This window comes from Camelus bactrianus, chromosome 6 (genome assembly GCF_048773025.1).
Source record: "Camelus bactrianus isolate YW-2024 breed Bactrian camel chromosome 6, ASM4877302v1, whole genome shotgun sequence".
NCBI lineage: Eukaryota > Metazoa > Chordata > Mammalia > Artiodactyla > Camelidae > Camelus > Camelus bactrianus.
In genome coordinates this window covers 446,592-473,491 of record NC_133544.1, presented here as the reverse complement: position 1 = coordinate 473,491, position 26,900 = coordinate 446,592, and the positions used below count along the sequence as shown (strand labels likewise).

General features: G+C 62.6%; 2 protein-coding genes across 2 annotated transcripts in view; both read right to left on the bottom strand.

Moving 5' to 3' along the window:
- LOC105062021 (uncharacterized) overlaps nt 1–24,907 on the bottom strand; it is a 113,813-nt gene extending 88,906 nt beyond the window's left edge. The window contains exon 1 of the mRNA XM_074364830.1: nt 24,832–24,907. Coding sequence (XP_074220931.1) covers nt 24,832–24,892 — 61 coding nt within the window. The 5' untranslated portion in view covers nt 24,893–24,907. The remainder of the gene's footprint in view (nt 1–24,831) is intronic.
- LOC105062013 (uncharacterized) lies at nt 1,157–24,734 on the bottom strand. Its single transcript, XM_074366597.1, has 15 exons — nt 24,729–24,734; nt 24,134–24,197; nt 23,220–23,294; nt 16,133–16,444; nt 15,721–16,053; nt 15,112–15,429; nt 14,579–14,978; nt 13,787–13,932; nt 12,605–12,720; nt 5,043–5,613; nt 4,631–4,963; nt 4,022–4,339; nt 3,550–3,888; nt 1,515–1,630; nt 1,157–1,434 (listed from the first exon to the last, which is right to left on the bottom strand). Exons 1-15 carry the CDS (start codon nt 24,732–24,734, stop codon nt 1,426–1,428), a joined length of 3,456 nt encoding a protein of 1,151 aa, XP_074222698.1. The 3' UTR covers nt 1,157–1,425.
- Nucleotides 24,908–26,900: the final 1,993 nt, after the last annotated feature.

The following is a 26,900-nucleotide window of genomic DNA, read 5'->3' as shown; positions in this document are numbered from 1 at the left end:
GGGAGACAATAAATTCATGACGTTTAAGTCTGGTCTGTGGTTCTGTCATGACTGCCAGCCATTCTGGGACACTCGTATAGGTGTGGCCCCGAACAGTCAACCCCATAGCCTGTGTGGGAGCCCCCATCCCTGCCCGAGGTGTCTTGCACTTTGTGGGACCCCTTGTCGAATGTCCCCAGCCTGCCAGGTTGGGCCTGCAAGGGGGTCCGTTTAATGGGAACAAAGCCAGGGTCTGGACACCCCCTGGGAGCCCAAAGCCAGGGAATGGGTTCCATTTGGGACCCACGTCCAGTTACAAATCTCTCTTGGGCAGGCACCTCTTCAGGGCCAGGCTGGTGCTCAGGCCCCAGACACCCCAGGAGAGTCAGTCCTGGGGTCTCCCAGCCACTCTCCAGCCCCCTGAAATTGCCACCCCCAGGAGCCCGGCTCACAAGAGCAGCCCTCACCGGGGCCCCTCCTCTGGGCCCCAGGCTCTGCCTTCTCTCCTCTCCTCCCACCTGTGTCCACCCTGACCCTTGCTGCCACAGCCGGACTTCTCCACAGCCCGAGCGAGGCCCCCCAGGTGTCCTTGCTTCACCTGGCGCAGATCTGTTCTCAGAGGGAGCACTGATCGCCAGAGGGTGGCCCGGCTCCCCCACCTCCTGCCACCATCCTGGGCCTGGCACTGCCTCCCCTTTCCCCAGCCTCCCCACCATGCATTCTCCAGGCTGTTTCACTAGAATCTTCTGAACCTGCTTCTATACCTTAGTCACTATCCGCCCCCCCGGGATTCTGCAGGGTGCACTGCGGCTGCACCCATGCCCAGTGCACCTCCTGAGTCCCACTGGCACACACAGTGCACGCCCCAAAGGTTGGACAGAACTCCCTGTGGCTGGGCTTGCTGCAGATGGTGACCGAGTGACAACGCATTGCGCGGTGCTTGTGGGAGGGCCCCGCCGATGGCACGCAGGAGCCCAGAGGCCTGAGCCCGGCTCCCAGCTCAGGCGTGCTGGGAGCCCAGGCAGGGGATCCTCTCCAGCAGGGCTGTGCCCGGCCCAGCACAGCCCTCGCAGGCTCTTGCCCTTGCCCACGAGCCCTTTGGAATTAGGGCCAACTCTCAGGATGTGTGACACACCGAAGTGAGGTGTGGGGAAGAAAAGCCTTCAGGAGGAAGCAGTTTCACAAGATAAAATAGACGTCTTTATTTCAAGGCCACAAGAGCGACATCACAAAGCAGGGCCGGGCTGGGCCTACGGCTGCGGGCACCCGGCTTGGCTGCGGCGTTTGGCCATGTTGGGAGAAGCCAGTTTCTTAGCGCTTGAAGCTGGAGAGGGACACAGGGAAGGTCTGAGTACATGCGGATGGGCCACGCAGGCAGGGGACCCCAGGCCCCCGGGCGGCACCCGTCTTGTCCGTCTCTGGTCTCCCACATCCTTGCTTGGGGGGTCACTTCACCTGCAGGTGACAGGGATGGCGTGAGTGGTGGGGGGTGCCAGGGGTCATGGGGCCCCCGCCCGCCGGCCAGGCTGGCCTACCTTGAACAGGGTGACGGTGGTGCTGTAGAAGAGGCTCAGGAGGAAGAGGACGATGAAGGTGGAGGCCATGGTGTTCAGGTTCTCGAAGCCTTCCTCATCCGCGCTCACCTCCCCCTCTGCGGGAGACATGGCGCGGAGTGGTCAGTGTGGCTGCACCCCAGCAAAGCCCACCCTAGCTGCCCGTCACCCGAGCCTGCCCTCGGGCCCTTGGCTGTGCTGCCCCCCCCGGCAGGGCTGGGGGTGGCGGCAGCAGAAACAAGCAGGAGGAAGGTGTGTGTGCGGTGGGGCCAGGAGCTCCCGGGCTTGGTCAGGAAGGGTCTCTGCCAGCCACGGAGGCGAGAGCCCCAGCGGAATGGCCCCCCGCACCCCAGACTCTCCTGGAGGATGTAGGGGCACAACCAGGGCCACTGGGGGCTGAGAGGCAGGGAGTGGGTCCTCTTGTCCCCTACAGCTTGGTGGGGCCTCTGGCCTCTGAGGACCAGCCCTGGGGCAGGCGGACACCTGTGCGCGAGGGCCCTCGCTTTCTCTCTCTCCATCTTGGAGCCACAGCACGTGTGAGAGGCCGGGAGGGGCCCTGGCTGGCCTGTTGGCCCCACCAGGACCCATGGCTCTGGGACCAAGGAATCAGACAGACACCTAATGTCCCAGAGAGAGTGATGTTGGGATGAACAGGCTGAGGATGTCCAGTAGGGTCTGCAGACCACACACTGATGGGTCCTTGGGGACATCTGGAGCTCTGGCTCCTGGAGGGCCTAGGAGGCAGCCGGTGGGGGGGGGGGTGGTGCCCTTGTCGGAAGAGGAGACCCCGCTGGCCCCTGCTCCCCTCCTGCCCACCGGGCTCTGTGCCCCTCACTCCCTGCTCCGGGGACCTCAGGGCCCGACATTTCCAGGGGCAGACCTCGTTCACACGGGAGTGTCCTGCTCCAAGGAGGTGCCTCCAGAGACAGCCTCCCTGCCTCCCAGGCGGATGCCGGGTTCTGCCTGCTCTGTCAGAACATGCCCTGACTGCGTCTGTTCACAGGTGGGGCTAGGGGTGGGGGGAGCTGCCACCTTCAAGTAGAGCCTGGGCTGGGAGGGGCACCCCTCCTGGACACGGGCTGCGGCGTTCCTGAGCAGCTGCAGCTGGCCAGGCCCAGGGTGACCCTCTGAGTTCTTCGCCCTGGGCCTGGGGATGGTGGCTACGGCAGGGGTCCCAGCTGGGCCGGCTCACGGACACAGCTCCAAGCGGAGACAGGCCAGGCAGAGCTTGGGCGTGAAGCCCCACAGCCAGCGTGGTGCAGAGGGACACCGCCAGCGGGCGGGAGCACCCGCCAGAAGGCACTAGGTGACTGTGGGAGAGCAAGCGCTGGCATCAGCGTCCCTGTGTGTCCCTGTGCATGTGCCCGTGTGCTCACGTGTGTGGATGAGCACACGTACGGCTGCGTGTGCACGCGTCACTGTGTCGGTGTGCCCACGTCTTGTCCGGGCACGTGCACGTGTGTGCATGTACGTGCGTGTGTGTCTGCGTGAGTGCCTGGGACTGTGTGTACCCGTGTGAGTGCGCATGTCCGTGTGTCTCTGGGTGTGTGCGTGTCCCTGCACGTGTGCAGGTGTGTGTGTGTGTGTGTGTGGCACACTGGTGTGCCTGTGTTGCCATGGAAGCCGCCAGAGGAGCAGCGAGTGTGGGCTTGGCCTGCTGTGGGCATCTGGCAAGAGGTGCAGGGGCTCCCAGAGGTGGGTCGGAGTTGCGGGTGAGAGGCAGAGGGGGGAAGGTGGTGGAGGGCGGTCTGCGGGGTGGGGGCAGCACAGCCATGGCCCCAGCAGGGAGAGCATCGCTCACTCACAACCAGCATCTTTTGAATGGTCTTTTTTTATTTCTAATTTTTATAAAATGCAACATCCCAATCATTGACACGGTTAGTCTGCCCGCGTGCACACACACAGTGATGGCCACCCAGGGCCTCTGGCCCGGGCCCGAGTGGGCGGCCAGGCGGTCAGTAGCAGGTGCTGGCTGTGTCGGACATGACCAGGGACACGTTGTACAGGGTGGGTTTACCGGTGGACTTGTCCACGGTCCTCTCGGTCACCAAGTGGGGCAGGGCCTCATGGCCCACGACGCAGGTGTAGGTCGCCCCGGCACTCCAGTCCTTCTCGCTCACCGTCAGGACGCTGTGGACAAAGTAGTAGCCCGGGCTGTTGGGCTCGGGCACTGGGGCACTGGTCACGTAGTTGTCGGGGGACAGGGGCTCCTGCTCCCCCTTCTTCAGCCACTGCACAAACACGTCCGGAGGGGAGAAGCCCTTCACCAGGCAGGTGATGGAGGCTGACTCCCGCAGGCTCAGCTGCTCCCGGGCCGGCGGCAGCACGTAGACGGAAGGCATGTGCTTGTGCACTTCTGCGGGAGGACAGACGGCGGTGAGCTGGGGCGGGCCGCGGGCCGTCCCGGACGACACGGGGCACAGCGGCCTGCAGGCCCAGGCAGCCTGGGGAGAGTCCCGGGGCGGGGGGAGGGGCAGTGCAGGGCCTACCTGTGGGCTTGAAGATGCTCCGCTTCAGGGGTGAGGGCAGATCCAGGTGGGTCACCGTGCACGTGAACCTGTCTCCTGACTCCCAGTCCTCCACGCAGACTGACGCCACACACGTGGCGCTGAAGGTGCCGTTGGGGAGGATCCTGGAGTCAGTGATCTGGGAATCCACAGCCTTTTCACCCTGGCGGGTCCAGGAAATGCTCAGGCTGTCGTAGGTGACCAGGCCTGTGACCAGGCAGGTGAGCTTGGCTGACTTGTTGAGGAAGATGTCGGAGAAGGAGGGGGGAATGGCGAAGGCCTCGATGCCGGGGGACGGACCTGGAGATAGGAGACAGTCGGTTAGCATGAAATCAGGCCAAGGTACAGTGCGGCCCAAAGAGCAGGGGCTGACTTTGCCGAGTCCCTCATGACCTCCGGGCCCTGCTGCGGGAGGACACTGGGCATGTCTGAAAACACTCCCCGAGCTGCCCTCCACAGCCCCCTCCCTGCCCTTGGCCGCTCTGGGAAGCCAAGGCTCAGGGAGCTGCTGGTCAGGTCTGGGGTGATGTCTGCAGACTGCGTGTGTGGGCCCCCCCTGCCCCGGGGCTGTGCTCGGGCCAGACCACTCACTGGGGTTGCACTGGGAAGACACGTTCTTCTCGATGACCATCCCTCTGTGCTCCACCTGGCAGGTGTACACAGTCTGGCTGAACCAGTCGCTCTCGGTGATGGTCAGCATGCTGTTGACACTGAAGGTCCCTGGATTGGACATTGAGGCTTCCACATCTTCCGTAATGAAGCCAGACACCAGCCGCTTGCCCTCACGAAACCAGGACACGGAGATCTCCCTGGGGCTGAAGTCTGTGGCCTGACAGATGAGCCTGGACGTGCGTTTGGAAGTGCCAGAGAAGCCGTCTCGGGGGGGCATGAAGAGTGTCACGTTGGGGGGCAGATCTAACACCACTGCAGGGAAAGACAGAGCGTCAGCTGGGCCTGGCTTACTCCCAACCCTGCCACCCAGCCCGGGAGGAGCCCGGCTCACCTGGGGGGGTCACACGCACGTCCGAGTTCCCCTTGGAGTGCTGGACTTTGCAAATCAGCTCTGACCCCTGGAGGACGCTCTGGGAGGGCAGGAGCACCTGGGAGGTGGCCACATACTTGCCCTCCCGCAGGACGGACGGGAAGGTCTTGATGCTCTGGCTGCTGACCGCGATGCCGTCTGGGTAGCTCCAGGAGAAGGTGATGGAGTCAGGCAGGAAGTCCCGGGCCAGGCAGCCCAAGGCCACTGGGCTCTCGTCGGACACGGGGCTCTCACAGGAGGCGAGGGGGAAGAGTGTTGGGGCAGATGAGCTCTCTGAGGACCCGAGAGGGAACAGAAGAGGAAGAGGGAGTGAGAGATGTCTTTGCACGCCCCGCCTTCCCTCCGAGGCCATGCAGCGGATGCCGGCACTCTCAGCCCCGCCAGCCCAGCCCTCCCGCCCCTGGCTCAGCCACACTGGAGTCGGGCCCTGGGCGTCTGGGCTTGGAGGAAAGGTCCGTGTGAGGTCCATCAGCGAGACTGATGCGGACTCAGCTCGGCCTGTCCTCAGCATGACCAGGTCACTGAGGTCAGCCCAGTGTCAGCCAGGACGGTGTAGCCTGGCCAGCTCAGCCCAGCTAGACCCACCTGGTTCAGCCACGGTTAACCATCCCGAAGCAGCTCATCATATTGTTTAAGTCAGGCTGACTCAGCCAGCCCATTTCTACTGATCCATCTCATTCACCATGGTTAACTCAGCCCAGCTCAGAACAGCTCAGCTCAGCTCAGCTCAACCCAGTTCAACCAGCTCAGCTCAGACCAGCTTAACCAGGTCAGGCCAGCTCAGCTCAGCTTAGCCCAGTTCAACCCAGCTCAACCCAGCTCAACCCAGCCCAGCTCAGCCCAGCTCAGCCTAGCTCAGCTCAACCTGGCTCATTCCAGTTCAGTTCAGCCCAGCTCAGCCTGGCTCAGCCCAGCTCAGCTCAACCCAGCTCGGCCCAGCTCAGCCCAGCTCAGCCCAGCTCAGCTCAACCTGGCTCATTCCAGTTCAGTTCAGCCCAGCTCAGCCTGGCTCAGCCCAGCTCAGCTCAACCCAGCTCGGCCCAGCTCAGCCCAGCTCGGCCCAGCTCATCCCAGCTCAGCCCAGCTCAGCTCAACCTGGCTCAGTTCACCCCAGCTCACTCCAGTTCAGTTCAGCCCGGCTCAGCCCAACTCAGCTCAGCCTGGCTCAGCCCGGCTCAGCCTGGCTTAGCCCAGTTTAGCCCAGCCGGGCTCATCCCAACTCAGCTCAGTCCAGCCCAGCCCAGCTCGGCTCATTGCAGCCCAGCCCAGCTCAGCTCAGTTCAGCTCAATCAAGTTCAACCCAGCTCAGCTCAGCCTTGCTCAGCCTCAGTCCAGCCCAGCCCAGCTCAGCCCAGCTCAGCCCAGCTCCGTCAGCCCAGCCCAGCTCAGCTCAGCCCAGCTCAGCTCAACCCAGTTCAGCTCAGCTCAGCCCAGCTCAGCTCAACACAGTTCAGCTCAGCTCAGCCCAACTTAGCCAGCTCAGCTAAGTCCTGCTCAGCTCTGCTCAGCCCAGCTCAGCCCAGCTCAGCCCAGCTCAGTCAAGCTCAGTTCAACCCAGCTCAACTCAGCTTAGCTCAAGCCAGTTCAGCCCAGCTCAACCCAGTTCAGCCCAACTCAGCCCAGCTCAGCTCAGCTCAGCTCAACCCAGCATGGCTTAGCCCAGCTCAGCCCAGCTCAGCTCAACACAGTTCAGCCCAGCTCAGCCCAGCTCAGCTCAGCTCAGCTCAGCCCAGCTTAGCCTGGCTCAGCCCGGCTCAGCCCAGCTCAGCTCAACCCAGCTCAGACCAGCACGGCTCAGCCCTGCTCAGCCCAGCCCAGTTCAGCTCAGCTCAGCTCAGCCCAGCTCAGCTCAGCTCAACCCAGCATGGCTTAGCCCAGCTCAGCCCAGCTCAGCTCAACACAGTTCAGCCCAGCTCAGCCCAGCTCAGCTCGGCTCAGCTCAGCTCAGCTCAACCCAGCTGAGACCAGCACGGCTCAGCCCTGCTCAGCCCAGCCCAGTTCATCTCAGCTCAGCTCAGCCCAGCTCAGCTCAGCTCAGCCCAGCTCAGCCCAGCTCAGCTCAACCCAGTTCAGCCCAGCTCAGCTCAGCCCAGCTCAGCCCGGCTCAGCCCAGTTCAGCCCAGCCCAGCTCAGCCTGGATCAGCCTGGCTCAGCCCGGCTCAGCCTGGCTCAGCCCTGCTCAGCCCAGCCCAGTTCAGCCCAGCTCAGCCCAGGCCAGCTCAGCCCAGCTCAGCTCAGCTCAGCTGAGCCCAGCTGAGCCCTGCTAAGCCTGGCTAAGCCCGGCTCAGCTCAGCTCAGCTCAGCCCAGCTCAGCTCAGCTCAGCTCAACCCAGCTCAGCCCAGCTCAGCTCAGCCCAGCTCAGCTCAGCTCAGCTCAGCTCAACCCAGCTCAGCCCAGCTCAGCTCAGCCCAGCTCAACCCAGCCCAGCTCAGCCCAGCTCAGCTCAGCTCAGCCCAGTTCAGCCCAGCCCAGCTCAGCCCAGCTCAGCCCAGCTCAACCCAGCCAAGCTCAGCTCAGCCCAGCTCAGCTCAGTTCAGCTCAACCCAGTTCAGCCCAGCTCAACCCAGCCCAGCTCAGCTCAGCCCAGCTCAGCCCAGCTCAGCTCAGTTCAGCTCAACCCAGTTCAGCCCAGCTCAACCCAGCCCAGCTCAGCTCAGCCCAGCTCAGCCCAGCTCAGCTCAGCTGAGCCTAGTTCAGCCCAGCCCAGCTCAGCCCAGCTCAACTCAGCTCAGCTGAGCCCAGCTGAGCACTGCTCAGCCTGGCTAAGCCCGGCTCAGCTCAGCTCAGCTCAGCTCAACCCAGTTCAGCCCAGCTCAGCCCAGCTCAGCTCAGCCCAGCTTATCCCAGCTCAGCCCAGCCCAGCCCAGCCCAGCCCAGCCCAGCTCAGCCCTGCTCAGCTCAGCTCAGCCCAGCTCAGCTCAGCCCAGCTCAGTCCATTCAGCCTGGCTCAGCCCAACTCAGCTCAGCCTGGCTCAGCCCGGCTCAGCCTGGCTTAGCCCAGTTTAGCCCAGCCGGGCTCAGCCCAACTCAGCTCAGTCCAGCCCAGCCCAGCTCAGCTCAGCTCAGCCCAGCTCAGTCCATTCAGCCTGGCTCAGCCCAACTCAGCTCAGCCCAGCTCAGCCCAGCTCAGCTCAGCTCAGCCCAGCTCAGCTCAGTTCAGCTCAACCCAGTTCAGCCCAGCTCAACCCAGCCCAGCTCAGCTCAGCCCAGCTCAGCTCAGCTCAGCTCAACCCAGTTCAGCCCAGCTCAGCCCAGCTCAGCTCAACCCAGCTCAGCCCAGCTCAGCTCAGCCCAGCTCAGCTCAGCCCAGCCCAGCCCAGCCCAGCTCAGCTCAGCTCAGCCCAGTTCAGCCCAGCCCAGTTCAGCCCAGCTCAGCCCAGCTCAGCTCAGCTCAGCTCAGCCCAGTTCAGCCCAGCTCTGCTCAACCCAGCTCAGCCCAGCTCAGCTCAGCGCAGCTCAGCTCAGCTCAGCTCAGCTCAACCCAGCTCAGCCCACCTTAGCCCAGCTCAGCTCAGCCCAGCTCAGCTCAACCCAGCTCAGCCCAGCCCAGCTCAGCCCAGCTCAGCTCAGCTCAGCTGAGCCCAGCTGAGCCCTGCTCAGCCTGGCTAAGCCCGGCTCAGCCCAGCTCAGCTCAGCCCAGCTCAGCTCAGCCCAGCTCAGCTCAGTTCAGCTCAACCCAGTTCAGCCCAGCTCAACCCAGCCCAGCTCAGCTCAGCCCAGCTCAGCTCAGCTCAGCTCAGCTCAACCCAGTTCAGCCCAGCTCAGCCCAGCTCAGCTCAACCCACCTCAGCCCAGCTCAGCTCAGCCCAGCCCAGCCCAGCCCAGCTCAGTCCATTCAGCCTGGCTCAGCCCGGCTCAGCCTGGCTTAGCCCAGTTTAGCCCAGCTGGGCTCAGCCCAACTCAGCTCATTGCAGCCCAGCTCAGCTCAACTCAGTTCAGCCCAGCTCAACCCAGCTCAGCTCAGCCCTGCTCAGACCAGTTCAGCCCAGCCTGGCTCAGCCCAGCTCAGCCCAGCTCAGCTCAGCCCAGCTCAGCTCAGCTCAGCTCAGCCTGGATCAGCCCTACTCAGCTCGGCTCAGGTTGGCTCAGCTCAGCTCAGCCCAGCCCAGCTTAGCCCAGCTCAGCCCAGCCCAGCCCAGCTCAGCCCAGCTCAGCCTGGATCAGCCCTACTCAGCACGGCTCAGGTTGGCTCAGCCTGGCTTAACCCAGCCCGGCTCAGGAAGCCCAGTTCAATCCAGTTTAGTTCATCTCAGCTCTGGCTCGGCCCGGTTCTTTCCTGAAAGCCCATGGTACCGGCCAGAAAGGGTGGGACCTCCAGACCCGCCTGGCTCAGCTAAGGCCATCTCATCCAGGAGTCCTGCACAGCTGGGCTCGGTGCAGGGTCAGTTCCTTCCTGGTGGCCCTTCCTCCTTCTCCTCCTCGGAGTCCCCCTCACTCCGGGTACCCCAGCTCCTCCGTCCCTGCCCAGGCCCAGCGGCCACGGCTCCTGAGCGGCACCAGTCGCTACCCCCCTTCAGCTGTCTGAATGAAATGCTGCCCGGAGGCTTTCAGCTCCTTAGCACGTCTTGTTCAGGAGCTGCACTGGCCACTGTCAGAAGGAAAGGTCCCTCCCTGGAACTGGCAGCATTGCTTCTTCGCGGAGAGGAGAGCCCTGGGGATCGTCTCCCGGGTGCCTTCGCCTTCCTGTGCGCTTACCCTTGGCGCGAATTCCTCCCTCCTGAGTCTAAAGTGAGTCCCGACTTGACTAAGTTCCCTCTAGGAAAATCCCTCACTAGAAATGACCAGGAAACGCATTGTACCTGAGGTTGCCACTCACAATTCTGCTCTTTATCATAAACTCTGCAGAAAGCAGAGGCCACCTTCACACACACAGCAAAGACCTTAAACCCAAAGCTGCGTTTAAACTGCGTGCATTTAAGCGAGGACGTGGTAAGGGGTGCCTTGGGTCTGTGGAAGCAGCGGGAGCCACGCCGGCAGTAGTTAGGGGGCTGTGGAGCAGCCCCCGCCACGCTGTCCTTGGCCTGTTCTTTAGGGAAAGTCAGACGTGGCCCAGCCGGACAGCGGCCCCTCGAGGGATTCACACAACAAGTCTCTGTCTCACCGAGCGGGCGTTGAAGACCGCCCTCCCCCGAGTGGAGCAGAAACGCTGCCTACGCGCTGTCCCGAGCAGGAAATCTGGCAGTGGGGCTGCCTCTCTTACCGTCTCGGTGCCTGGCCCCTGGGGAGCTCCGTGGGGTCCCTGGCATGGAAGGGTTCCTCCAGATCCATTAAGAAGACTGATTCACGGACAGCCGAGGGGCCCGGCGGCACACACCGCACCTGCCGCTCCCAGCTCCGGGTGGTCCCAGGAGACCCCGGCTGTGGCGAGGCCGGGGCCCCCGCTCCGGGGCCCTCCACCGGAGCACCTTCAACTCAGACGCTGGGTCGACCTTCCAGAACAGACCGTCCTTCTAAGGTGTCCTGCCCTTCTGATTCAGAACCTCACTGGGCATCCTCTCAATGCACCAGCTCACACGTCTGACCGAAACAGCTCATGACGGACACACACATTTCCCCTAAAACCCGTCCTCAGGTGGGCACCTGAAAAGCGGTCTTGACAAACACTGAGACGAAGGCAACTGTAGCTGAACAGCAGAGTGTTTCTTCATCACGAAGAGAAAATCGACCAACTAAAATCTCTGAACACAGTCCTTGTGAAAACAGCGCTTTGGGGACCCTGGAGGACGGTTTGCGATGAACTACCTTGAAGGATTAACGCTTTAAAAATTATACGAATGCATTGCTAAACTGCACCTCGCTATGCAGTTTCTTAAAGGTCTTACTTGGAAAATGAGTATAAATGAGCAGTTGATAAGCTAAGTCTGAAAGTTAAGCTCAAGTAGTTAAACAGGAACGAGATGCTGGCAGCCCCCAGAAGCTAGGAAGGCAGCATTGACCAGACCCTCCATCACGGCCCCAGAAGACAGCAGCGTAGCTGACGTCTTGACTTTCCTTCCAGCCTCCAGACCGGGAGACAATAAATTCATGACGTTTAAGTCTGGTCTGTGGTTCTGTCATGACTGCCAGCCATTCTGGGACACTCGTATAGGTGTGGCCCCGAACAGTCAACCCCATAGCCTGTGTGGGAGCCCCCATCCCTGCCCGAGGTGTCTTGCACTTTGTGGGACCCCTTGTCGAATGTCCCCAGCCTGCCAGGTTGGGCCTGCAAGGGGGTCCGTTTAATGGGAACAAAGCCAGGGTCTGGACACCCCCTGGGAGCCCAAAGCCAGGGAATGGGTTCCATTTGGGACCCACGTCCAGTTACAAATCTCTCTTGGGCAGGCACCTCTTCAGGGCCAGGCTGGTGCTCAGGCCCCAGACACCCCAGGAGAGTCAGTCCTGGGGTCTCCCAGCCACTCTCCAGCCCCCTGAAATTGCCACCCCCAGGAGCCCGGCTCACAAGAGCAGCCCTCACCGGGGCCCCTCCTCTGGGCCCCAGGCTCTGCCTTCTCTCCTCTCCTCCCACCTGTGTCCACCCTGACCCTTGCTGCCACAGCCGGACTTCTCCACAGCCCGAGCGAGGCCCCCCAGGTGTCCTTGCTTCACCTGGCGCAGATCTGTTCTCAGAGGGAGCACTGATCGCCAGAGGGTGGCCCGGCTCCCCCACCTCCTGCCACCATCCTGGGCCTGGCACTGCCTCCCCTTTCCCCAGCCTCCCCACCATGCATTCTCCAGGCTGTTTCACTAGAATCTTCTGAACCTGCTTCTATACCTTAGTCACTATCCGCCCCCCCGGGATTCTGCAGGGTGCACTGCGGCTGCACCCATGCCCAGTGCACCTCCTGAGTCCCACTGGCACACACAGTGCACGCCCCAAAGGTTGGACAGAACTCCCTGTGGCTGGGCTTGCTGCAGATGGTGACCGAGTGACAACGCATTGCGCGGTGCTTGTGGGAGGGCCCCGCCGATGGCACGCAGGAGCCCAGAGGCCTGAGCCCGGCTCCCAGCTCAGGCGTGCTGGGAGCCCAGGCAGGGGATCCTCTCCAGCAGGGCTGTGCCCGGCCCAGCACAGCCCTCGCAGGCTCTTGCCCTTGCCCACGAGCCCTTTGGAATTAGGGCCAACTCTCAGGATGTGTGACACACCGAAGTGAGGTGTGGGGAAGAAAAGCCTTCAGGAGGAAGCAGTTTCACAAGATAAAATAGACGTCTTTATTTCAAGGCCACAAGAGCGACATCACAAAGCAGGGCCGGGCTGGGCCTACGGCTGCGGGCACCCGGCTTGGCTGCGGCGTTTGGCCATGTTGGGAGAAGCCAGTTTCTTAGCGCTTGAAGCTGGAGAGGGACACAGGGAAGGTCTGAGTACATGCGGATGGGCCACGCAGGCAGGGGACCCCAGGCCCCCGGGCGGCACCCGTCTTGTCCGTCTCTGGTCTCCCACATCCTTGCTTGGGGGGTCACTTCACCTGCAGGTGACAGGGATGGCGTGAGTGGTGGGGGGTGCCAGGGGTCATGGGGCCCCCGCCCGCCGGCCAGGCTGGCCTACCTTGAACAGGGTGACGGTGGTGCTGTAGAAGAGGCTCAGGAGGAAGAGGACGATGAAGGTGGAGGCCATGGTGTTCAGGTTCTCGAAGCCTTCCTCATCCGCGCTCACCTCCCCCTCTGCGGGAGACATGGCGCGGAGTGGTCAGTGTGGCCGCACCCCAGCAAAGCCCACCCTAGCTGCCCGTCACCCGAGCCTGCCCTCGGGCCCTTGGCTGTGCTGCCCCCCCCGGCAGGGCTGGGGGTGGCGGCAGCAGAAACAAGCAGGAGGAAGGTGTGTGTGCGGTGGGGCCAGGAGCTCCCGGGCTTGGTCAGGAAGGGTCTCTGCCAGCCACGGAGGCGAGAGCCCCAGCGGAATGGCCCCCCGCACCCCAGACTCTCCTGGAGGATGTAGGGGCACAACCAGGGCCACTGGGGGCTGAGAGGCAGGGAGTGGGTCCTCTTGTCCCCTACAGCTTGGTGGGGCCTCTGGCCTCTGAGGACCAGCCCTGGGGCAGGCGGACACCTGTGCGCGAGGGCCCTCGCTTTCTCTCTCTCCATCTTGGAGCCACAGCACGTGTGAGAGGCCGGGAGGGGCCCTGGCTGGCCTGTTGGCCCCACCAGGACCCATGGCTCTGGGACCAAGGAATCAGACAGACACCTAATGTCCCAGAGAGAGTGATGTTGGGATGAACAGGCTGAGGATGTCCAGTAGGGTCTGCAGACCACACACTGATGGGTCCTTGGGGACATCTGGAGCTCTGGCTCCTGGAGGGCCTAGGAGGCAGCCGGTGGGGGGGGGGGTGGTGCCCTTGTCGGAAGAGGAGACCCCGCTGGCCCCTGCTCCCCTCCTGCCCACCGGGCTCTGTGCCCCTCACTCCCTGCTCCGGGGACCTCAGGGCCCGACATTTCCAGGGGCAGACCTCGTTCACACGGGAGTGTCCTGCTCCAAGGAGGTGCCTCCAGAGACAGCCTCCCTGCCTCCCAGGCGGATGCCGGGTTCTGCCTGCTCTGTCAGAACATGCCCTGACTGCGTCTGTTCACAGGTGGGGCTAGGGGTGGGGGGAGCTGCCACCTTCAAGTAGAGCCTGGGCTGGGAGGGGCACCCCTCCTGGACACGGGCTGCGGCGTTCCTGAGCAGCTGCAGCTGGCCAGGCCCAGGGTGACCCTCTGAGTTCTTCGCCCTGGGCCTGGGGATGGTGGCTACGGCAGGGGTCCCAGCTGGGCCGGCTCACGGACACAGCTCCAAGCGGAGACAGGCCAGGCAGAGCTTGGGCGTGAAGCCCCACAGCCAGCGTGGTGCAGAGGGACACCGCCAGCGGGCGGGAGCACCCGCCAGAAGGCACTAGGTGACTGTGGGAGAGCAAGCGCTGGCATCAGCGTCCCTGTGTGTCCCTGTGCATGTGCCCGTGTGCTCACGTGTGTGGATGAGCACACGTACGGCTGCGTGTGCACGCGTCACTGTGTCGGTGTGCCCACGTCTTGTCCGGGCACGTGCACGTGTGTGCATGTACGTGCGTGTGTGTCTGCGTGAGTGCCTGGGACTGTGTGTACCCGTGTGAGTGCGCATGTCCGTGTGTCTCTGGGTGTGTGCGTGTCCCTGCACGTGTGCAGGTGTGTGTGTGTGTGTGTGTGGCACACTGGTGTGCCTGTGTTGCCATGGAAGCCGCCAGAGGAGCAGCGAGTGTGGGCTTGGCCTGCTGTGGGCATCTGGCAAGAGGTGCAGGGGCTCCCAGAGGTGGGTCGGAGTTGCGGGTGAGAGGCAGAGGGGGGAAGGTGGTGGAGGGCGGTCTGCGGGGTGGGGGCAGCACAGCCATGGCCCCAGCAGGGAGAGCATCGCTCACTCACAACCAGCATCTTTTGAATGGTCTTTTTTTATTTCTAATTTTTATAAAATGCAACATCCCAATCATTGACACGGTTAGTCTGCCCGCGTGCACACACACAGTGATGGCCACCCAGGGCCTCTGGCCCGGGCCCGAGTGGGCGGCCAGGCGGTCAGTAGCAGGTGCTGGCTGTGTCGGACATGACCAGGGACACGTTGTACAGGGTGGGTTTACCGGTGGACTTGTCCACGGTCCTCTCGGTCACCAAGTGGGGCAGGGCCTCATGGCCCACGACGCAGGTGTAGGTCGCCCCGGCACTCCAGTCCTTCTCGCTCACCGTCAGGACGCTGTGGACAAAGTAGTAGCCCGGGCTGTTGGGCTCGGGCACTGGGGCACTGGTCACGTAGTTGTCGGGGGACAGGGGCTCCTGCTCCCCCTTCTTCAGCCACTGCACAAACACGTCCGGAGGGGAGAAGCCCTTCACCAGGCAGGTGATGGAGGCTGACTCCCGCAGGCTCAGCTGCTCCCGGGCCGGCGGCAGCACGTAGACGGAAGGCATGTGCTTGTGCACTTCTGCGGGAGGACAGACGGCGGTGAGCTGGGGCGGGCCGCGGGCCGTCCCGGACGACACGGGGCACAGCGGCCTGCAGGCCCAGGCAGCCTGGGGAGAGTCCCGGGGCGGGGGGAGGGGCAGTGCAGGGCCTACCTGTGGGCTTGAAGATGCTCCGCTTCAGGGGTGAGGGCAGATCCAGGTGGGTCACCGTGCACGTGAACCTGTCTCCTGACTCCCAGTCCTCCACGCAGACTGACGCCACACACGTGGCGCTGAAGGTGCCGTTGGGGAGGATCCTGGAGTCAGTGATCTGGGAATCCACAGCCTTTTCACCCTGGCGGGTCCAGGAAATGCTCAGGCTGTCGTAGGTGACCAGGCCTGTGACCAGGCAGGTGAGCTTGGCTGACTTGTTGAGGAAGATGTCGGAGAAGGAGGGGGGAATGGCGAAGGCCTCGATGCCGGGGGACGGACCTGGAGATAGGAGACAGTCGGTTAGCATGAAATCAGGCCAAGGTACAGTGCGGCCCAAAGAGCAGGGGCTGACTTTGCCGAGTCCCTCATGACCTCCGGGCCCTGCTGCGGGAGGACACTGGGCATGTCTGAAAACACTCCCCGAGCTGCCCTCCACAGCCCCCTCCCTGCCCTTGGCCGCTCTGGGAAGCCAAGGCTCAGGGAGCTGCTGGTCAGGTCTGGGGTGATGTCTGCAGACTGCGTGTGTGGGCCCCCCCTGCCCCGGGGCTGTGCTCGGGCCAGACCACTCACTGGGGTTGCACTGGGAAGACACGTTCTTCTCGATGACCATCCCTCTGTGCTCCACCTGGCAGGTGTACACAGTCTGGCTGAACCAGTCGCTCTCGGTGATGGTCAGCATGCTGTTGACACTGAAGGTCCCTGGATTGGACATTGAGGCTTCCACATCTTCCGTAATGAAGCCAGACACCAGCCGCTTGCCCTCACGAAACCAGGACACGGAGATCTCCCTGGGGCTGAAGTCTGTGGCCTGACAGATGAGCCTGGACGTGCGTTTGGAAGTGCCAGAGAAGCCGTCTCGGGGGGGCATGAAGAGTGTCACGTTGGGGGGCAGATCTAACACCACTGCAGGGAAAGACAGAGCGTCAGCTGGGCCTGGCTTACTCCCAACCCTGCCACCCAGCCCGGGAGGAGCCCGGCTCACCTGGGGGGGTCACACGCACGTCCGAGTTCCCCTTGGAGTGCTGGACTTTGCAAATCAGCTCTGACCCCTGGAGGACGCTCTGGGAGGGCAGGAGCACCTGGGAGGTGGCCACATACTTGCCCTCCCGCAGGACGGACGGGAAGGTCTTGATGCTCTGGCTGCTGACCGCGATGCCGTCTGGGTAGCTCCAGGAGAAGGTGATGGAGTCAGGCAGGAAGTCCCGGGCCAGGCAGCCCAAGGCCACTGGGCTCTCGTCGGACACGGGGCTCTCACAGGAGGCGAGGGGGAAGAGTGTTGGGGCAGATGAGCTCTCTGAGGACCCGAGAGGGAACAGAAGAGGAAGAGGGAGTGAGAGATGTCTTTGCACGCCCCGCCTTCCCTCCGAGGCCATGCAGCGGATGCCGGCACTCTCAGCCCCGCCAGCCCAGCCCTCCCGCCCCTGGCTCAGCCACACTGGAGTCGGGCCCTGGGCGTCTGGGCTTGGAGGAAAGGTCCGTGTGAGGTCCATCAGCGAGACTGATGCGGACTCAGCTCGGCCTGTCCTCAGCATGACCAGGTCACTGAGGTCAGCCCAGTGTCAGCCAGGACGGTGTAGCCTGGCCAGCTCAGCCCAGCTAGACCCACCTGGTTCAGCCACGGTTAACCATCCCGAAGCAGCTCATCATATTGTTTAAGTCAGGCTGACTCAGCCAGCCCATTTCTACTGATCCATCTCATTCACCATGGTTAACTCAGCCCAGCTCAGAACAGCTCAGCTCAGCTCAGCTCAACCCAGTTCAACCAGCTCAGCTCAGACCAGCTTAACCAGGTCAGGCCAGCTCAGCTCAGCTTAGCCCAGTTCAACCCAGCTCAACCCAGCTCAACCCAGCCCAGCTCAGCCCAGCTCAGCCTAGCTCAGCTCAACCTGGCTCATTCCAGTTCAGTTCAGCCCAGCTCAGCCTGGCTCAGCCCAGCTCAGCTCAACCCAGCTCGGCCCAGCTCAGCCCAGCTCAGCCCAGCTCAGCTCAACCTGGCTCATTCCAGTTCAGTTCAGCCCAGCTCAGCCTGGCTCAGCCCAGCTCAGCTCAACCCAGCTCGGCCCAGCTCAGCCCAGCTCGGCCCAGCTCATCCCAGCTCAGCCCAGCTCAGCTCAACCTGGCTCAGTTCACCCCAGCTCACTCCAGTTCAGTTCAGCCCGGCTCAGCCCAACTCAGCTCAGCCTGGCTCAGCCCGGCTCAGCCTGGCTTAGCCCAGTTTAGCCCAGCCGGGCTCATCCCAACTCAGCTCAGTCCAGCCCAGCCCAGCTCGGCTCATTGCAGCCCAGCCCAGCTCAGCTCAGTTCAGCTCAATCAAGTTCAACCCAGCTCAGCTCAGCCTTGCTCAGCCTCAGTCCAGCCCAGCCCAGCTCAGCCCAGCTCAGCCCAGCTCCGTCAGCCCAGCCCAGCTCAGCTCAGCCCAGCTCAGCTCAACCCAGTTCAGCTCAGCTCAGCCCAGCTCAGCTCAACACAGTTCAGCTCAGCTCAGCCCAACTTAGCCAGCTCAGCTAAGTCCTGCTCAGCTCTGCTCAGCCCAGCTCAGCCCAGCTCAGCCCAGCTCAGTCAAGCTCAGTTCAACCCAGCTCAACTCAGCTTAGCTCAAGCCAGTTCAGCCCAGCTCAACCCAGTTCAGCCCAACTCAGCCCAGCTCAGCTCAGCTCAGCTCAACCCAGCATGGCTTAGCCCAGCTCAGCCCAGCTCAGCTCAACACAGTTCAGCCCAGCTCAGCCCAGCTCAGCTCAGCTCAGCTCAGCCCAGCTTAGCCTGGCTCAGCCCGGCTCAGCCCAGCTCAGCTCAACCCAGCTCAGACCAGCACGGCTCAGCCCTGCTCAGCCCAGCCCAGTTCAGCTCAGCTCAGCTCAGCCCAGCTCAGCTCAGCTCAACCCAGCATGGCTTAGCCCAGCTCAGCCCAGCTCAGCTCAACACAGTTCAGCCCAGCTCAGCCCAGCTCAGCTCGGCTCAGCTCAGCTCAGCTCAACCCAGCTGAGACCAGCACGGCTCAGCCCTGCTCAGCCCAGCCCAGTTCATCTCAGCTCAGCTCAGCCCAGCTCAGCTCAGCTCAGCCCAGCTCAGCCCAGCTCAGCTCAACCCAGTTCAGCCCAGCTCAGCTCAGCCCAGCTCAGCCCGGCTCAGCCCAGTTCAGCCCAGCCCAGCTCAGCCTGGATCAGCCTGGCTCAGCCCGGCTCAGCCTGGCTCAGCCCTGCTCAGCCCAGCCCAGTTCAGCCCAGCTCAGCCCAGGCCAGCTCAGCCCAGCTCAGCTCAGCTCAGCTGAGCCCAGCTGAGCCCTGCTAAGCCTGGCTAAGCCCGGCTCAGCTCAGCTCAGCTCAGCCCAGCTCAGCTCAGCTCAGCTCAACCCAGCTCAGCCCAGCTCAGCTCAGCCCAGCTCAGCTCAGCTCAGCTCAGCTCAACCCAGCTCAGCCCAGCTCAGCTCAGCCCAGCTCAACCCAGCCCAGCTCAGCCCAGCTCAGCTCAGCTCAGCCCAGTTCAGCCCAGCCCAGCTCAGCCCAGCTCAGCCCAGCTCAACCCAGCCAAGCTCAGCTCAGCCCAGCTCAGCTCAGTTCAGCTCAACCCAGTTCAGCCCAGCTCAACCCAGCCCAGCTCAGCTCAGCCCAGCTCAGCCCAGCTCAGCTCAGTTCAGCTCAACCCAGTTCAGCCCAGCTCAACCCAGCCCAGCTCAGCTCAGCCCAGCTCAGCCCAGCTCAGCTCAGCTGAGCCTAGTTCAGCCCAGCCCAGCTCAGCCCAGCTCAACTCAGCTCAGCTGAGCCCAGCTGAGCACTGCTCAGCCTGGCTAAGCCCGGCTCAGCTCAGCTCAGCTCAGCTCAACCCAGTTCAGCCCAGCTCAGCCCAGCTCAGCTCAGCCCAGCTTATCCCAGCTCAGCCCAGCCCAGCCCAGCCCAGCCCAGCCCAGCTCAGCCCTGCTCAGCTCAGCTCAGCCCAGCTCAGCTCAGCCCAGCTCAGTCCATTCAGCCTGGCTCAGCCCAACTCAGCTCAGCCTGGCTCAGCCCGGCTCAGCCTGGCTTAGCCCAGTTTAGCCCAGCCGGGCTCAGCCCAACTCAGCTCAGTCCAGCCCAGCCCAGCTCAGCTCAGCTCAGCCCAGCTCAGTCCATTCAGCCTGGCTCAGCCCAACTCAGCTCAGCCCAGCTCAGCCCAGCTCAGCTCAGCTCAGCCCAGCTCAGCTCAGTTCAGCTCAACCCAGTTCAGCCCAGCTCAACCCAGCCCAGCTCAGCTCAGCCCAGCTCAGCTCAGCTCAGCTCAACCCAGTTCAGCCCAGCTCAGCCCAGCTCAGCTCAACCCAGCTCAGCCCAGCTCAGCTCAGCCCAGCTCAGCTCAGCTCAGCCCAGCTCAGCTCAACCCAGCCCAGCTCAGCCCAGCCCAGCCCAGCCCAGCCCAGCCCAGCTCAGCTCAGCTCAGCCCAGTTCAGCCCAGCCCAGTTCAGCCCAGCTCAGCCCAGCTCAGCTCAGCTCAGCTCAGCCCAGTTCAGCCCAGCTCTGCTCAACCCAGCTCAGCCCAGCTCAGCTCAGCCCAGCTCAGCTCAGCTCAGCTCAGCTCAACCCAGCTCAGCCCACCTTAGCCCAGCTCAGCTCAGCCCAGCTCAGCTCAACCCAGCTCAGCCCAGCCCAGCTCAGCCCAGCTCAGCTCAGCTCAGCTGAGCCCAGCTGAGCCCTGCTCAGCCTGGCTAAGCCCGGCTCAGCCCAGCTCAGCTCAGCCCAGCTCAGCTCAGCCCAGCTCAGCTCAGTTCAGCTCAACCCAGTTCAGCCCAGCTCAACCCAGCCCAGCTCAGCTCAGCCCAGCTCAGCTCAGCTCAGCTCAGCTCAACCCAGTTCAGCCCAGCTCAGCCCAGCTCAGCTCAACCCACCTCAGCCCAGCTCAGCTCAGCCCAGCCCAGCCCAGCCCAGCTCAGTCCATTCAGCCTGGCTCAGCCCGGCTCAGCCTGGCTTAGCCCAGTTTAGCCCAGCTGGGCTCAGCCCAACTCAGCTCATTGCAGCCCAGCTCAGCTCAACTCAGTTCAGCCCAGCTCAACCCAGCTCAGCTCAGCCCTGCTCAGACCAGTTCAGCCCAGCCTGGCTCAGCCCAGCTCAGCCCAGCTCAGCTCAGCCCAGCTCAGCTCAGCTCAGCTCAGCCTGGATCAGCCCTACTCAGCTCGGCTCAGGTTGGCTCAGCTCAGCTCAGCCCAGCCCAGCTTAGCCCAGCTCAGCCCAGCCCAGCCCAGCTCAGCCCAGCTCAGCCTGGATCAGCCCTACTCAGCACGGCTCAGGTTGGCTCAGCCTGGCTTAACCCAGCCCGGCTCAGGAAGCCCAGTTCAATCCAGTTTAGTTCATCTCAGCTCTGGCTCGGCCCGGTTCTTTCCTGAAAGCCCATGGTACCGGCCAGAAAGGGTGGGACCTCCAGACCCGCCTGGCTCAGCTAAGGCCATCTCATCCAGGAGTCCTGCACAGCTGGGCTCGGTGCAGGGTCAGTTCCTTCCTGGTGGCCCTTCCTCCTTCTCCTCCTCGGAGTCCCCCTCACTCCGGGTACCCCAGCTCCTCCGTCCCTGCCCAGGCCCAGCGGCCACGGCTCCTGAGCGGCACCAGTCGCTACCCCCCTTCAGCTGTCTGAATGAAATGCTGCCCGGAGGCTTTCAGCTCCTTAGCACGTCTTGTTCAGGAGCTGCACTGGCCACTGTCAGAAGGAAAGGTCCCTCCCTGGAACTGGCAGCATTGCTTCTTCGCGGAGAGGAGAGCCCTGGGGATCGTCTCCCGGGTGCCTTCGCCTTCCTGTGCGCTTACCCTTGGCGCGAATTCCTCCCTCCTGAGTCTAAAGTGAGTCCCGACTTGACTAAGTTCCCTCTAGGAAAATCCCTCACTAGAAATGACCAGGAAACGCATTGTACCTGAGGTTGCCACTCACAATTCTGCTCTTTATCATAAACTCTGCAGAAAGCAGAGGCCACCTTCACACACACAGCAAAGACCTTAAACCCAAAGCTGCGTTTAAACTGCGTGCATTTAAGCGAGGACGTGGTAAGGGGTGCCTTGGGTCTGTGGAAGCAGCGGGAGCCACGCCGGCAGTAGTTAGGGGGCTGTGGAGCAGCCCCCGCCACGCTGTCCTTGGCCTGTTCTTTAGGGAAAGTCAGACGTGGCCCAGCCGGACAGCGGCCCCTCGAGGGATTCACACAACAAGTCTCTGTCTCACCGAGCGGGCGTTGAAGACCGCCCTCCCCCGAGTGGAGCAGAAACGCTGCCTACGCGCTGTCCCGAGCAGGAAATCTGGCAGTGGGGCTGCCTCTCTTACCGTCTCGGTGCCTGGCCCCTGGGGAGCTCCGTGGGGTCCCTGGCATGGAAGGGTTCCTCCAGATCCATTAAGAAGACTGATTCACGGACAGCCGAGGGGCCCGGCGGCACACACCGCACCTGCCGCTCCCAGCTCCGGGTGGTCCCAGGAGACCCCGGCTGTGGCGAGGCCGGGGCCCCCGCTCCGGGGCCCTCCACCGGAGCACCTTCAACTCAGACGCTGGGTCGACCTTCCAGAACAGACCGTCCTTCTAAGGTGTCCTGCCCTTCTGATTCAGAACCTCACTGGGCATCCTCTCAATGCACCAGCTCACACGTCTGACCGAAACAGCTCATGACGGACACACACATTTCCCCTAAAACCCGTCCTCAGGTGGGCACCTGAAAAGCGGTCTTGACAAACACTGAGACGAAGGCAACTGTAGCTGAACAGCAGAGTGTTTCTTCATCACGAAGAGAAAATCGACCAACTAAAATCTCTGAACACAGTCCTTGTGAAAACAGCGCTTTGGGGACCCTGGAGGACGGTTTGCGATGAACTACCTTGAAGGATTAACGCTTTAAAAATTATACGAATGCATTGCTAAACTGCACCTCGCTATGCAGTTTCTTAAAGGTCTTACTTGGAAAATGAGTATAAATGAGCAGTTGATAAGCTAAGTCTGAAAGTTAAGCTCAAGTAGTTAAAACCGGAACGTTCTAGTTTCTGTCAGCAAGTTTGCCCTCTTTTAGAAATGCAAATTATCCAGGTGTTGTTTTTCTCTGTGGAGCACCTTCAGTGCCGCGAGGCTGGGCAAACCACCCTCGCAACCACAAGCTGTAAATTTACCACTCGGGCTTTCTCACTTCCTAAAATAGACTCGGCCGAAGCCGCTTCCTGCCACCTGCTGCAGGTGGCCAGCGCTGCCTGCGGCCATCTTGGCTAACTCAACACCATCAGTTAATTAAAGAATAATACTCTGAATTTATTAACCTCAAAGCTCAGCCCCGGATCAGGGGCCAACAGCTCTGCACAACTGCTCTGGGCCTAACTCAGAACTAATGGCTCCCGAGAGACATGGTTCATGGTTGTTAATTGAATGATAAGAATTTAAAATACTTAAACATTAAAAAAAGTCATTGCTCGAAAATTTCTCACATTTTAAAGTCACAATTTTCTTAGTCATCTGTCTCAGGAGCCACTTCAAAGCTATCCTGCCTTTTAATATTTTCGAAGTACTCCTGTTGATGAACACCTCCCTTTCTCTTAGAAACTTTTCTCACAGAGCCCAGCAGCTGTAGCCTCCCAAGTTCTCTGCTTCAGGGGCTGAGGCACCCTGCTGTCACCAAGATCAAGACTCTGCCTGTCCTTCCTCACCAGGCTGTTCTCTTCCCAAGCAACGAGGAATTTTCAGTACAGTCTAGCCCAGAGCGCAGCTCCTAGCCCAGAGAGTATTCCACTCTGCCCCGTGCGTGCAAACACTGGTGTCGGGCACACCTCTCAGCCGACTCTGTGACCGCAACAGCAGAAGCTCTCCCGCCACAGACCAAACCGCCTGGCCACCAAGGGGGTTCTGGGGCTCACTCTCAGTGGCCCTTCCTGCCTGAGACCCCTCCTGAATGCTGGCACTATTCCGATTTTTGAAAGGCGTCAGAAAATCCAGAGGCTCTGAAATCCCCAGGGCACCTGGTCCCCATCCCCTCCTGGCCAGCCCTGCCCAGGCCACCTGGGGGACATGGACCCTCCTAAGGACCAGATATCAATGCTCAGAAAACCCCACAGACAGGAGAAGAACACAAAGGCCCTGGAGGGGCCACTCTTACCTGAGGAGATGGTGACCAGGGTTCCTTTGCCCCAGTAGTCCATGCCGTAGTAATCACAATGGCGGAAGCTCCAGCCTCACCCCACAAAAACCTCGGAGGCCTGGCACGGCCCCGCGGCTGCCTGGGGACCCGCACTGTCTCCCGGAACCACATGCAAGTGACCCTCTGAGTCACAAACCCAGAGGGCCCCAGAACCCTCTGTCGGCGCCGCTCTCTCCCGGCCGCCCTGGAGACCCCACATTGCAGTCTGGCCCCCCAGAAGCCCGGCCACTGCCTGCCTGGGCCGTCTGACCACGAAACACAGACTCCTAACTCCACCTCGGAAATCCAGCCAAGCTCAAGCGGCCACCCCGCCGAAAGCTGACGGGAGCCCCTGGCAACGCTCGAATTAAATGGCCAGACCAGCCAAGGGCTCCGCCCGGCCCCCACACTAGGGCGTCCCTGGGGCAGAGAGGCCCACCTCCAGCCCCTGTTCACGAGGAGCCTCTCCCCGACTCCCTTTCCTGAGCCCCAAAATGCCCCTGTGCCTCTAACACCGAGACCCCCACACCCCAGCTCTCCTCAGCTGCAGTGGAAGTGGGGAGGGGATGAGGACTCACCTGAGGAGACGGTGACCTGGGTCCCCTGGCCCCAGTAACCAAAGTCAGCACAACGCCACGGGCCCCATTAGGCGGTGTGCAAAAACCCGAGCCCCCCTCCCAGCGAGCTGGCCACACAAAGCCCTGACCCCCGGTCTCTGTGGCTCAGACACGGAGCCCACTCTGCCCAGCCCGCGCTCCACCGGCAGAGACTCATCTCCTCAGGACCGACAGATAAGCGGCCTCAGAAACAGCCTCCCCGCGGCTCCCACATAACCCAGGAATCTCTGGAAGTTTCTTTCTCAGCCCAGGACTGAGAGCAGAGAGCTATCTTACCTGAGGAGACAGTGACCAGGATGCCCTGGCCCCAGTATTCAAACTGGTTGTCACATTGTGACAACTGTGTCAAGACCCCAGGCAAATGCTGGCGGCCGGCTGAGCTCTTGGGACCACCTCATATGACACCTAGTGAGGCCCACAGGGCTGGGGACCTCGGGCCCCCAGAGGCCAAGTGTGGCTGAGACCAGCAGAGAAGGCCCTGGCTGCAGAGCCCAGGAGGGGAGGGCGCCTGACCCTCCTTGCTGGTGTGAGCCTGGGGCCCCCAGGCCCTCTTCCTAAGACCCCAGGCCCTCTAGAGCCAAGACTCAGACGCCCTAATTTCCCCCCTAAAATGCAGCAAAAACCCTCGGAGAGACTGAGGAGAGAGGCTTGAGAAGACTCACCTGAGGAGACGGTGACCTGGGTCCCCTGGCCCCAGTAGTTATACTCATCACAATGCCACGGGCCCCGTTAGGCGGTGTGCAAAAACCCGAGCCGCCTGCCCACCGACCTGGCGGCACAAAGCCCTGACCCCCGGTCTCTGTGGCTCAGACACGGGCCCACTCTGCCCAGCCCGCGCTCCACTGGAGAGACGCCATCTCCCAGGACCAACAGCCATAGGGCCTCAGAAGCAGCCCCTGGGGCCCCCGCAAAGACCCAGGAATCTCTGGAAATGTCCTTCCCAGCCCAGGACCAAGGGCAGAGAGCTGTCTTACCTGAGGAGACAGTGACCAGTGTCCCCTGGCCCCATGCATCCAAAGCATTGCACAGGGACATAGTCCCGGCTCTCCCCCAGACATAAACCTGTGTGGGCCCCTTGGATGGGCCAGACCTCACTGTCCACGGCCACACAGACCCCAGGGCGATGAGGGAGGAAGGAAAGGATGTACTTACCTGAGGAGACAGTGACCAGGGTGCCCTGGCCCCAAACTTCGAGATACCTGTAGCCACACTGGTCTGCCTGCCTGGCCCCCAGTGCACAAACCCCCAGCCGGGCCCTGGCTGGGCTCTGCCCACAACTTCTCCTTCCCAGCCGGCACCTATCCCCCAGGCTTCCCTCAGCCCAGCTCTCACGAGCTCGCGCACCACCAGGAGCTCTGTGAACCCCGAGGGACTGCCCCTAACGGGGCCAGAAGACTGCCTGTCCCCTGGAGCCGCAGCCTCATCCAGGCCTCGGGCAGGCAGGCTCGGGGAGCTGCCCAGGGACCTGGCCGGACGCCCACGCAGAGCAGCCGCAGGGAAGGCTCACCTGAGGACACAGTGGCCAGGTGCCCTGGCCCCAGTGATCGAGGTTCCAGCAACATGGCCTCTGCCCCGCTGCTTCTCCTGTCCCCCTGCCTCCTGCCAGCCCCTGACCTCCTGTCCCAAGCCTGGGACAACAGACTGCTTGGCTCAGCCCACCCCAGCCCCACAGTCCCCCAGGCTGGAGACTGGACGCTGGGCTCACCTGAGGACACGGTGCCCAGGTGCCCAGGAGCCCCAGCAATGGGGGAAGAACAGGTGCAGGGAGCTGGGGCCCGGGAGCCCGGAACCAGAAGCCTGCTCTCTGCTTGAGGAGAGGCCCCGCTGGCTCCCTCCTACATCATTCCTGGTCGAGGATTCGGACGTCCTGACACCTGACTTGCTTTGGTCCCCCGAGACCACGCTTTCCCTGCCCGACCTTCCACGCGCCCTGCTGCTCCAAGGCTTGGCGCCACTCACCCCACAGCCCTGATCCCAGCTGGGCTCCCCACGACCTGGGGCCCAGGCTGCTGCACTGGCCCCTTCCCCCAGCCCCGGGGACCTAGTCCCTTGCCTGGGATGTGACCCATCTCTTGTCCACCGGAAACCTGACCCCCTTGTGCACCTGGCCGTGAGCCCTTGGGGCGGGGACCTGGCTGCCCTGGGGCGGCTCTGGCCAGAGGTTTTTGTAGAGTTGTCAGTCATTGTGGCTCCAGTTAGCACTGCGGTTCCCAGCTCAGCCAAAACCCCAAGGGCTGGCAGGTGGGCCACAGAGCCCAGGGGAGACCTCTCCCTGCCCGCCCTCACAGGCATTCCTGGGCCAGCTACAAGTCATCTGCTAACAATCCTCAAAGCGTCGAAGGCTGCCTGCACAGCTGACTTTTTCTTTCAGAAATAAGAGCAAATTCCAGATTGTGCCCCCCGGCTGTCTGGAGGCCACCTGCCCTGGCGCTGGGCCCCCCGCAAGGCAGCGGGCAGGGGCCCAGGCCAGTGCTGACCCCAGGGGGGGCGGGCTCTGCCCTGGCCTGGCCCCCGTGGGGTCTGTCCGGGACTCTCTTTGGTCGCAGCTGTGGGGCCGGCAGCAGCCCCCTTGTTACTTCTCCGTGTTCACAGTCCTCCAGGGAAGTTGGGCTCCCAGGGGCTGAGGGTGCACCAAGTGTCGGGCCACTGTGTGCCCACAGGCCCAGGTCCCTGCCCTGTCCCCGGGCTGAAGGTCCTTTGGGAAGGATCTCAGCTTTTGATGCCCTGGGCAGGGGGGCGGTTACGAGGGGGGAGCATGGTGGTCTAAGGGAGCCCTGCCCAGACCCGCCCAGACCTTGGGGGTCCCGGGGGAGGGGAAGTGTGTGTGTGTGTGTGTGTGTGTGTGTGTGTGTGTGTGTGTGATTCCAGCTGAGGCTGAGATCTAGAGGCTGGGTCCTAGGCCCGGAGGAGAATGGTAGGTGGTCTGATGTGACTGGATGTAAAGGGGGCTGTGTGCCCAGCAAAGAGGCTGAGGAAGGGCGGCTTCTGTCTGGGGCAGGCTGGAGGACAGATTCAGGCTGGCCTGGGGCATCAGAGGCGGAAG